Source organism: Dunckerocampus dactyliophorus, chromosome 1 (assembly GCF_027744805.1).
Source record: "Dunckerocampus dactyliophorus isolate RoL2022-P2 chromosome 1, RoL_Ddac_1.1, whole genome shotgun sequence".
NCBI lineage: Eukaryota > Metazoa > Chordata > Actinopteri > Syngnathiformes > Syngnathidae > Dunckerocampus > Dunckerocampus dactyliophorus.
In genome coordinates, this window is record NC_072819.1 from 25,673,922 (window position 1) to 25,686,646 (window position 12,725).

Below are 12,725 nucleotides of genomic sequence, written 5' to 3' on the forward strand. Positions count from 1 at the left end.
TTTAGGAATATATTAGTGCTGCCATATTGGAAACAAACGTGATTCTCTTTGTGTGTGGGGGTGTGTGTATAATGTGTGTGGTTGTGTTACTAGACAAGTGGGCAATATAACCACTAATATGCTATTGCTATTAAATTTATTAGACTTGTGCATACTATATAGTCCATGTGTATGCGTGTATGCTTATTTATTTGCATTTAAACAGGAGAAAACAACCAATGTATCAGAGTGCTCATTTAAGAGAGAATTAATTTAAAACAAATTAAATTCACAGTTTTTGTGTGCAAAATATACTTCTATACTTCTTCAGACTGCATCAAGTCCTCGTTTGATGGGTTTGAAGTGCAGAGTGGTTTTAAATCACCTTTAATGTTTTTTTTTTAACATGCACACGTCAATACAGAGAACATACCATACATGCACACCTCTATGGTCGACCTCTGCATACCAGCGCTTGACTGCAGGACCCGACAGGAGCAGATGGTCCAGACAGGAGCGCCTCTCCTTAATTCATTTCCCAAAGGACATACATGCCCCCACCTTGCCTCCCCGCCACCCTCCTCCTGCTGAAGCCTTGTGTCCCCGCCCCTGTGACGCACCCTGGCCCACATAAATACACCGGCTGCACAGCTCCGCAGCCCACTTCACTTCCAAATTTCCTCACAAGCACCAGTCCAAAAAAAGCAAAAATGAGTCCCAGCATCACTTCCGAGGCCAGCCAGCACCTCACTGTGAGGTCCACTGTGGCCCAGAGGAAACAGGCTCATGAGCTTAGAAAGGTAAGGACAATGAAAACTTCTTAGACGTTTTGGTTCTGTATGTCTTTAAGTGCAAATGAATAACATGTTTCTCCATCATTTTCTTCCAGACTCTCAAACCTCTGTTGGAGAAGAGAAGACGTGCTCGCATTAATGACAGTCTGAGCCATTTAAAGAGTCTCATCCTGCCTCTTGTTGGCAAAGACACCTCCCGCTACTCCAAATTGGAGAAAGCAGACATCCTGGAAATGACTGTCCGCTTCCTCAGAGACCTTCCAGACTCTTCCCCTAAAGGTGATCATCATCATCATCATCAAATCTCCAAGTATGCATTCCACACGCACTTATATCTAATTCAGTTGTTTTCTATCCAGACCCTGCAGAAAGTTACAGGGAAGGCTACAAAGCTTGCCTCCAGCGGGTTTCGGCTCTGCTCCCTCAGGCCAGTTTGGACCAGGACGTGTCTCAGCGCATCAGCGAATTTGTGCATCGCTCCATGTCTGCCACTGTCACCCCGGCGTGTCTCAAATGCTGCGCGCAGACCTCCAGAGCCTTTCCACACATCCAGCAAAGGCTCCTGAGCCTCAAGTCTGGCGTCAGCTCCATGAGACCAGAGAGCCACTCTATTCAGTCTCAGCCGGTGGCCCCCAGTCGGGCAATGCATCAGCTCCTACCTGCTGCCAGCGCTGCCATGTGGAGGCCCTGGTAGATGACATGACAAGACATGGACACTTTACACCTTTATTTATTTTATGATGACTTGCTGTATAATTAATGTAATCCAGCATTTTGCATGTAATCGAGCACAGATCCCAAAGCTATACATGAACGTTTTCTTTCTTACAAACGAATATTGCAATCCACTTTGGGGTTTCAAAGGCACGGGTTGTAGGCAACACTTTTGTAAAACCCCAAGGGTTACCGAGTTTGAGGTTTGCACAATGGACTTAAAAGAATTTTGGTCTGTGCAAAAGAAAAGTCAGTAAACACTATGTGTTCATTAAATAAGATGACAACAAATGTAGGTTGTGTCATGAAGAAAAAAGCCAATAAATATGCAAGAAAAACTCACATGTGTTGTTTACACTTTATTTTTTTTTATTTTTAATGATTATCTTCTTAAATGACAGGGAAGTGGGGGTTAAAAAAGGCGGCAAAACGATAAAGCCACAGGTCAACCTAAGCCCATTGATGCTGAGAGCAGCTGCTCCATTGTTGCTGCTTGAGGCGCCTCTCTGCTTGCTTGCCGCCAAATTGGTGGGAAGAAGTTAGAGTGGCAGTATTGTGTATTGGGAATACACAGCCCCCACAAAACCCACTCCAGGTTGACATTCTTGTCATATTTGTTTGCAAAAGTGGTTGTTAGGATATGTTATCCAATCCAATACAATTTTTAAAATGAAGATTCTTATATTTAATATACTGCTTTTATATTAGAAAAGTGTATGTCTTTCTAATTCAGCACGTACTGTAGACTTGCATATAACATGAAAAACGCAGCCATCAGCGGATAACAAGATAATGTAACATAAATTATGTTATGATCACACTATATTGTCATGTAGCCTTACAAAGCATACCTGGAAGAAAAAGAGGTGAGTGAATGTATTGCAATTGATGTGAAGCTGATGAGGGGTAGGATTAAATAAGCTTTGCTTCTTCCTACTCCTTTTTGGACATGCAAAACTGTGAACTGTATTGTGTGATGTGCAACTGTTTGACTTGTATGCATGTTCAAGATGAATTAAAACCATGAACCATGAACCATAAATAAGTGATAGAGACTGTCTGATTTCTAATTTCTACGAGTTGTTGTTGATTCAATCTGTACTTATTTTAGAATTACTTATTTCATTCCCATTTACCCTTCAAGAAACTGCCTCACTAAATAAAAACAGTGAAACAGCTTTTTGAAGAAACATACTTAACCATAAAAACATTAAACGTGCACAATGAAATAACTTTGAAGTTGCATGCATGAAAAACATGGTAAGCCGTGTGAAAGTAGAGTTTGGTTCTGTTGTATGTCTTGGACAAAAGCTTTTTATCAGTCTGGATGTGCACGTTTTTAGGGCTCTGTATGACTTATATTCAGTAGATCAGGGGTCGGCCGTCGCCTGTCCATTCTTCTGTGTGATGAAGACACTCGCATCTTCTTCCACGGCCATTATGCGGCATAAGATCTTCATCATTTCTTCATTTGTTTTTTCAAGAAGGCATTTTTATGATGCAAATGTATTACTCTTTAGAACGCAATATTGTTTTGAGAAGCCAAACTCTTTACTTAAGTGACCCCAGCAATTAAGCGGAACTAATTTCCTCATCACGGAAATCTAACCAGAACTGGACTCACAGGACAAAGTGGGGGATAAGTCACTGTTGATGTACTACACTGCTGATGGGTATCTCATAAAAGGTCATGTCAAAAAATACAAACTATCCCTTTGAGGGGAATTGCTGACTGTAAACCAGGGGTGTTCATTACGTTGATCCGGACGGGGTTCTTTTTTTAGGTTTTCCTCAGCTCAGCTCGTATCTAAAGTTACTTGGTAAACTTGTTTCCACATATGGTGGTCACACCAGATACTGACTGTTTTTTCTGAGTCCCGAGATCCCCTCACCCCCCTAATAAAACAAAACTGCACATTTCAGAGTGGCCTTTTATTGTGGGCAGTCTAAGGCACACCTCTGCACTAATGTTGGTGTCTAAGCATCTTGATATGGCACACCTGTGAGGTGCGATGGATTATCTCAGCAAAGGAAAAGTGCTCACTATCACAGATTTAGACTGATTTGTGAACAATATTTGAGAGAAGTGGTGATATTGTCTATGTGGAAAACATTTTAGATCTTTGAGTTCATCTCATAAAAAATGGGAGCCAAAACAAAAAAGTTGTGTTTATATTTTTGTTGAGTGTATATACATTTGATACATTTTCTATTTGTATAAATGTTGTTACAATGCTTGTTGTAAGCTATTATTTATGAGATTTTTTGGGGAATAAGTGTCATAGTTTGTAAAAATGTGTTCCTTTTATTAAAAAAAAAAAGTGTTCTGATGTAGGCTATATAACAATGAAATAATGTAGAAATACATGCACCTTACTTTATGGTGGGAAACAATTTATTATTAAAATTCAGTTGTCTCATCTGCCTACATCACAGCCAGAAAGTGGTGAAGGGTGATGTCGTAATGAAAATCAAGTGGTGTCCCATTGCATAGTGGCTTCTTCCCCTTGGCCATTGGTTTTAAGGGGTAGGCGTAAGACAAAGGGGAAGGGGTGGAATTGGGATTGTGTGTAGGAGCTTGTTGCCAATAAGCCTACCGTGTAATATTAGGTCATGTAGCCAAGTGTCTAATCCCAATAATATATCAGTAATCAATTTCAATAGTTTGCAGTCATGTGTTTAGTCTTCTGTTCTGCAGTCAAGTTAGACTCTACCCCTGCTAAGGTTCTTGCCCTAGGGGGTCCAATCAGCATTCTCCTTTGTGTGTCATCCCAAATTGACTTGGTCACTGAAGAGTAGTTCATGCCAATGCCTTCAAAAAGTCTTGAGCTTCTTTCGGAGTGACTCAAATTACGACAGTTAAAGTACAATAAATGATGACAGAATTCCTTCCTTGAAGAGGAAAAACCTTCACACATCAACAGAAGTCGAGCCCTGTGTGGTTTGCCCTTCAACCACACCTCAAAGTTCTAGAAACTGGATTTAAATCAGCCTGATGACATGCCGGAAACTTGTTTTTTTTTCAAGTCAGTGCTACATGTTGTTATATTGCTTTAGAATTTTCTCGTGTTATTCAGGAATGGCAAAGGGAACATATTGAATGGGAAATGAACAAACATATCAGCAATTGATGTGAAATGTATTAGCAATTTGATGTGACACAAAGAGGGGGATTGAATAAGCACTGCTTCTTCCTAGTCCTTTTGGACATGTAATTCTGATATGCAGGGTTTCCACTACATGTAATGCATTGTGGCGGGGCGTCATGGCTCGATAAAAGCTGCCACACCTTGGAATTTTTTTTTTTTTTTTTACGTTAAAACAGTATTAAGTAATACAGTGTATAAATGGACATAATGCTACAGTATATCAGGGATGCCCATTATGGTGATTGTAAAGGTAGTGTTGGTGGTGTGTCACCTACATCATAACCGTCTCTTCGTAGATGTCCTAAGGCATCAGTCAGCTGACATTAAGCCCCCTCCTGATTCGCTCTGGTGCCAGCACATAAAAAAAGTGGAAAACAGATGTCGGCAGCCACACACGGATAATGCAACTTTCATCTTTATTATTCAGATTACGGATAAATTAACTCATCGGTAAGATCCCTGTATCTATAACAAAAGTTATCCGTTCACTTGTAATGGCTACTTATATAGAAAAAAAAGTGAATTGTTTTAATGGCTGTGCTTCACGTCATGAACCCTACTATAGAAATGTGTTTTCTCCAAGTTTGTGTGTTAAACTACTATATCCCCATGAATTGGAAAATGTGCTTTTTAACACGTCGATGAGTGCTTCCAGGAGGCTAGTGGGAACATTGCTCCAAGTGGTGAAGATGGTTCCACGAAGGGCATCAACTGTCTGGAACTGATGGCCATTTTCATAAACTTCCCTTGCCATCCATCCCCAAATGTTCTCTATGGGATTTAAATGAGGGGAACATGCAGGATGGTCCAAAAGAGTGATGTTATTCTCACTGAAGAAGTCCTTGGTCAAGCGAGCATTGTGAACTGCAGCGTTGTCCTGTTGAAAAACCCAGCTGTTACCACACAGACGAGGGCCCTCAGTCATGAGGTAAGCACCCGCAGTTTGACGACCCTGCACCGCCTGAAGCTGCAGTGTTCTATTGAATGAAAAAGCACCCCAGATCATGATGGACCCCCTCCACTGTGCCGGGTAGAAAACATCTCAGGTGGGATCTCCTTGTCATGCCAGTAACGTTGGAAGCCATCTGGACCGTCAAGGTTACATTTTTTCTCATCAGACAATAAAACTTTTTTCCACCTTTCAATGTCCCATGTTTGATGCTCCCTGGCAAAGTCTAAACGGGCAGTTTTGTGGCGTTGAAAGAGACGAGGTCTTTGAATTAGTTTTTTGCTTTTAAAACCCTTTTCCCGCAGATGCCGTCTGATGGTTATTGCACTGCAGTCGGCACCAGTAAGGGCCTTAATTTGGGTCGAAGACCCCCCTGTGTCTTGATGGACAGCCAATCGGATCCTCTGACTCAGTGCAGATGTGATTTTTTTGGGGTCTACCACTTGACTTATTTGTTCCATAATGCTCAGGATCTTTCAAAACATTTAGAATGACTGTCTTACTGCACCCAACCTCAGCAGCAATGGCACGCTGAACTTTTGATCAGCTGATAAATTATTTCAATTCATTGTTGTTTTCAATAAATTACTTTTTCAAAGTGCTTGTCTCACTCCTCCTTCTTGTTTTTGCATATTGTAGCTCTACTTAAAACCTCATTAAGATGCAAATATGCAAAATGCAAATTCTATCAATTTTTCAACTCGTCTTAAGTTTTTGATGAGGAGCGTAGATCATTTTGATTGTGCACCCCTGATGTACTGTACATGTACAATGTACATAAATACTCATATTTATAAATAAAACAAATACATATATCTATATATTCTCTATGTTTATAGTGAGAGGTAGATCTTTGGGACAAAGTATCCCACAGGCTGACAAAGTGTGAGCACCCCTGTGCTATATAGATACATGTATAGCCTATTATTTACATATTGACCACAATTAATATGAAATAAAATATCTATCAAATATCATTACAACGTTTCACTACACTTTATTGTGAATCACCTGTCTGCCCTGTTGGCACTTGACAGATAAGGAGTGGAAGAAAAGGCTGAGAGAAAGGCATTTAAAGTTAATTCATGCATTTGTTGTTCAAACCTGTGAAAACAACCCTAACCCTAGTTGATGATAAAGGCAAAACACATAAAACTTGACCAAATACTTTTGCATCTAATCTATTTTTTTATATGTTGAGAAGGCTCAATGATCTTCAGTGACACTTCAGATCACTTGTAACCAAGGTTCCCTCTAAACTGCGCGCCTGCGCAATTGCGCACTGCTCCAGCGGTCTCAGCGCACTGCAAATGTATCCAGTGCACAAAATAAAGTCCAGTTTGTACTGGAAATAAAATAAACACATAACAATTTATTCTGTACCATTTTGCATTGCAACTCCATGAGTGACAGGCAACAACAAGCAGTAACAACATATGACACAATGACGAACACTGTCCAGCCAATGATAAGATTTATTTTTACTTACGCAGCCAATCAATTCATTAACAGCACTTTACGTAGTATATGCCGCTGTTTTCCAGGTTAGCGTATAGCTGATGTGGCAGTGAAGTTAAGAGACCTGCAGGCTGCTTGCTAACTCGTGTTATGGCGAAACGAACGGGCAATACCACAGCTACACACCAAGCCAAAGCGGTTCTTTTAAGGTGGACGGGAAGAGGTGAATCTGGGTTTATTATGACTCATTTCAGTAATTGAGATTTTTTTCTTTTTCAAATGAGAAAGGGCTACTCTGAAAAACGTGCTGCAAAGATAAAGTAGCAAGTGTGGACTGAATGTCATGTGTAGCTTGGCCGTGCATGTACTACTAGCGTGCTTTTATTTCGATGGCCGGATTTACCTGATGCAGGAAGTTTTACACCGGGATTTTCTGAGTGTTGCTGATGGGCACAAGATGGGCACATAAATGCATTCAGAATTCAGCAAAACAGCAAATCCGCAAAAGGTGAACCACGATAGAGTGAAGGAACACTGTACAACAAATACGGCATCAATTTCAGGTACATTTTCATGATGAAATAGCGCCACAACAGGCTGTTGCAAAACAGAAAAGAAATTAAAGTATACATAATCAACACAATGGTAAAAAAATTTAAAAAACGGAAAAAGAAATGAAACTCTGGGTTTCCTACTCTGGGTTTCCTACAAGATTCATATCATTAATTGGATGAGATAGGTCTACGGCTTTTTTGTTTTGAGGTTGACAATAAAGAAAGCTACATTGTGAAATACGGCATGGCCATTCTTTTGAACCCACTCATACCACAATACCACTTATACCACAAAATGGAAGTTGGACAGCTCGAATTCTCAGGTTTTGCCGCTCACAGATGTGTTTGTATGTATGCTCAGACATTTGAAAAATTACAGGGAACATTGCTTGTAACGAGGCTGGAGTCTCTTTAGCTGTTTACTTGGAATTGTTATGATTGTGACACACTGATCTAGTTTTTTTCAGTTATTCAGCAACTCTTTTGCTTTCTATTCATTCCTTTCTCATTGTGTTACTGACTACAATTTTGTTCATGTGTATCACAAACCCACCGGCTCACCTCAAAACACTGTGACAAAAGTCAGGCTGCGTTTCGTTTATAATTTTTTTTGTTCCCCCGCGTTCTCTGGACTCTTGCCCCCTCTCCTTTCCCTCCGCTTCCATCCCAAAACCTGCACCATGCATGTGACTCTTAATTCCTGTGAAATGTTGGGCCCTTGACAGACAAAGGCTCCCTGTTATCCGGCCTGCACAGATGGGTTACAGACGCCCAATTTACTTGAAAAGACAAAAGGGGACTCTAACCGACGGCCAAGCAATGGGAGGCGAGGTGGGACCCCTCCATCAATTCCTCCCCCTGCCCCCCCTTCCCCTTCCATTAATCTCTCCATCCCAGCGGGACCGTGAGGGGCGCGTGCAGCAAGTGTGCCTCTCAAAGAGCTTGTCTGTGCTGCATCCTAATGATGATGATGATGGGGGTGGTAAACCTTCACAGACATTGAGTAAAAGAAGAATCATATAGCTTAACAGATTCACCTATTAGGTCCATATCTATCATAGAAAACGTCTTTAAATCAATAACAGCGCTGCAACGTTACCTGAATAACGCTTGATATCAGTTTAATAAGTCATTAATAAATCTATGCTCCTTTCTCCAGTAGTAGCATCTTCTGCTTAATTGGTAATGGTAGTTTATTTTGAACATGCTTCATAAAATTACATTAAAGAACATCAGGTATACCCTTTGCAAAAATATCCAAAAAGAAGTATAAGTAGGGTGTCAGGCTTAGGTTCGGGGCGACGAGGACGGATCCCAGGATGCAGCACAAGGCAAGCTCAGGTAAGGTTAGCCTCTTTTAATGAGTCTCACAGGGCAATAAAAACAGGAACAAAAGGCTACCGCGCATAAAAAAGGAGTACCGTGACTAAATGCACAATTGGCAAAAAAGTGGACTGAAAACAGCCTGAGAGTCAGGCGGGCTACAGGACTAGCAGGACGGCGAGTTTAGCAAGTAAATATGAGTTGATAACAATATAAAGATAACTATATGCCAACAAAATGTCTAAGAAGACAAGGAGGTTGTGGAATGGCGTCCATGAAGGGAAAAATCCAGCACCCTCCTGCCGCCGCTTTGGGGAATAAGAAGGGATGGCTGATAGGAAAAAGATGAGACCGCCTGGTTGCTCTGCCCGACTTAAGGAAGGCCCAAGTCTGCAAATAGCCACAACAAAGAGCACTATGGAGTGAACCTAGCAACAGCGGCAAATTTAGCACGTGCTCTGCTGTTAATACTGCAGGTATGTAACACTGCTGATCATGTTAGCGCCATTTGCCTCACTTTAAAACCTGCTATTAGCAACTGTTACCCTTAAATGAATTCCTTCTCAAGCATTATTTAGAGTCTGACTGGTTCCGAGGCTGACAGTACTCGCTCCAGCTCACCCATTTGCCACAGTAAGTGTCATGATTTTTGATGTGTTTAATTTATCAGGGGAAGACAGAAGTTATCATCCTTAATAATAATGACCCCCACTTGGACTTGGGTCCCATGAAAAACCATGTCAGTCCCACAGCCACCAGCCTTGGCGTCATCATTGATAGTGATTTTAAACTTAATAAACAAATCAATGCCGTTGTAAAATCTTGTTTTTATCATCTTCGGCTTTTATCCAAAGTCAAATCATTTTTATCATTGCAACATTTCGAACAAGCCATGCACGCTTTTATCTCGTCATGTCTGGACTACTGTAATGCCCTTTACTCTGGAATAAGCCATAATTGCTCTCTCGCTTACAGTTAGTCCAGAACTCTGCAGCACGGCTTTTAACAGCAACCAAAAAGAGGGAGCATATTACCCCAATTTTAGCTTCCCTGCACTGGTTGCCTGTGCGTTTTAGAATTGATTTTAAGATTTTATTGTTTGTTTTTAAGGCCTTGAATGGGCTGGCCCCTCAGTACATCTCGGACCTCATCCAAATTTACACTCCAGCGCGCACTTTGAGGTCCGAAGGCCAGCTCCAACTGGTGGTGCCTAAGACCAGACTTAAGACCAGGGGAGACCGGGCCTTTTCTGTTGTCGGCCCAAAGCTGTGGAACACTCTCCCCCCTCATGTAAAAACAGCCCCCACAATTGAAAGCTTTAAGTCTCGTCTTAAAACCCACTTTTATTCTCTGGCTTTTAACTTGGTGTGAGTCGTGTGGTCCTCTGTGTCTTTTATTATTTTTTAAGTTTTTATTGGTTCTATTTATTTTAGTTCTTTAAATTAAATTTACTTATTTATTTTTTACCTACTTCAAAGACTTTTGGCTTTTATTGTTCCGATTTCTTGTTTTAAATATTTTATTGTAGTACGTTTTCTTTGTTTCTATTTGATCTTTTAGTTTTTATTGTCGTAATTTTTACTTATTATTTATATTTACATTCCTTTATTTACTTATTATTTATGGTTTTGCTAGTCTGTGCAGCACTTTGGAAACAGTGTTTATAAAATGTGCTATATAAATAAAGTGGATTGGATTGGATATCAAAATTTTATTCAAAGAATACAGTTGTTTAAAGGGACCTATTATACTAGTTTTTGGACCTTTGTATTGAGTTCTAGACTACTAGTAGCTACACACGATACCCTGCACAAGAAGCTTTCTAGATCTTCCAGACTCTCCACCTCTTCCTGCAGTGTTTCCAAACGGTCTGTATGATTTACTCCTCCGCCTCTTGCCGAGCCCACTCCCAAGCGCTTCTGAGGACTTCCGGACAGCTGCTGAACCCCATTTGTACGATTACTTACACAAAATAAACAGCACAGTGATAAATTGTTACTTACAGCTTGCTCTTCTGACTCTTCAACATGACCACGTAACGTTGGAAAGGCGTTGGACTTCAGCAACAGTTTGGCGGATAGTCCAGCTTTGCATTGGCACTTATTCACAAAAAAGTCCCGTGTGAAGTGCCGTTGACTGATCAGCATATTTTTCTCTTGCTAGCTGCTTTTTATTTTGTATTATTTAACATTACACCGGAAAAATAGTACATGGAACCCAGGAAGTGAATAATATGTACTGCACAAGATGTGGAATGGATAGGGTTTAGGATTAAATAAGCTTTGCTTCTTCCTACTCCTTTTGGACATGTGGAACTATGAAATGATTCATGTGATGTATTCCATTGTAAACTGAATGCATAAAATTAAACCAAACCAATTTGTTTGACGGTATGACAAACATGCGGAAAAATAAAGAAATCAGGAAGGGGGCAACCACCACTATATATAATATATATATATATATATATATATATATATATATATATATATATATATATATATATATATATATATGTATACTGCCAATATTTATAGTTAATAGTTTGGAGTGCAGTTTGCTCCATCCTAGTGAATACAATATGCATAAATATAAATCAGTCGTGGCTTGGACGCTCAGATATCCAAGAGTCAAGCTGTAGAAGACAATTGCAACAAGGAGCCCCATCCAGGGGGAGGGTACTGTTTGGTACTTTTCAGTTGGACGTCAGTCATTCACATTATTATACGAGCATGCAGATGGGGTAGCCACGCCAAAAGTGCTTGGAGATCATGTGTCATGCATGTTAAGAAAAGCGTCACCAAAAGCAATGTGTGTGTGTGTGTGTGTTATGGGCGATAAACGAATGGATGTTGGTGCTGCAGGCGGGGTCGGGATGGCTGGATGGAAGGATGGGTGGGAGGTCGGTGGAGGGACGGGGGGGGGGTCGAATCAGGGTGCCATCTGGTCACTGTGGCGCGTGCTGCGCGCGTGGTTCCCCTGAGTGCTGTGGCATCTGATGGCTTGCCTACATCTTTGGTTACAAGCATAAGGACGGACTTAGAAAGACACTACTCAAGTGCCGTAATATAAATACTTTAAATAAACCATAATTTATTTTGAAGTATTCTGTAAGATACGGTGTCTTTCTGTGCCTGCAAATGCATGGCCACCCTTCTATTTCAGCCCCCACTATCTTGCGCAAAGCGCAAACAGCATGCAGCAAACACACATGAAGAGACTCCACCCCCTACGGCTCTAGAAACCGCATAAAACCTAATATGCAAAAAAAACCTATTGTCAAAATGTACGAGCAGATGTTATTTTGAAGTAGCGTGGCTTGGGTTTACTAGCTGTGGCGTGGACTGGAGCAGGACTCATATCTCATGTGGACCTCTTTTCCTTGCAAACAAGCTATATGTACAACCATATATGCACTACATCCTCTTACCTTAATGTGCTTATTCATTTAATATACATCTTTGTGAAAAAAATAGGTGTATGATCAAACATCTGCTATACAGTGAAACACCATCGCCAGTAACGCAACATTTGCTATTTGTTATATATTTAAAAACACAATGTATGCACAAATGTATGGTTTGTGTAATTGTTTAACGTCTAAATGTGTTTATTTTTATTGTCTTTGTTTCTTGTTAATTTAACTGCGTAAATACGCAGATGGGCTTCTTTGTGCGTAATTACGCACCACTATTTCAGTGCACTCTACCTTCTTCTCAGCATATAAAGCAACATAATACATTTCTACATATCAAACATTTTAGAAATAGCTATAAATATGTTTAAAAATGTGCGGAGTGTCTAT

The 12,725-nt window shown here is 40.5% G+C and overlaps 1 protein-coding gene across 1 annotated transcript; it reads left to right on the plus strand.

Annotated features, from left to right (window-relative positions):
• Positions 1-660: 660 nt before the first annotated feature.
• hes2.1 (hes family bHLH transcription factor 2, tandem duplicate 1) lies at positions 661-1,467 on the plus strand. Its single transcript, XM_054788823.1, has 3 exons — positions 661-779; positions 869-1,052; positions 1,133-1,467. Exons 1-3 carry the CDS (start codon positions 690-692, stop codon positions 1,465-1,467), a joined length of 609 nt encoding a protein of 202 aa, XP_054644798.1. The 5' UTR covers positions 661-689.
• Positions 1,468-12,725: the final 11,258 nt, after the last annotated feature.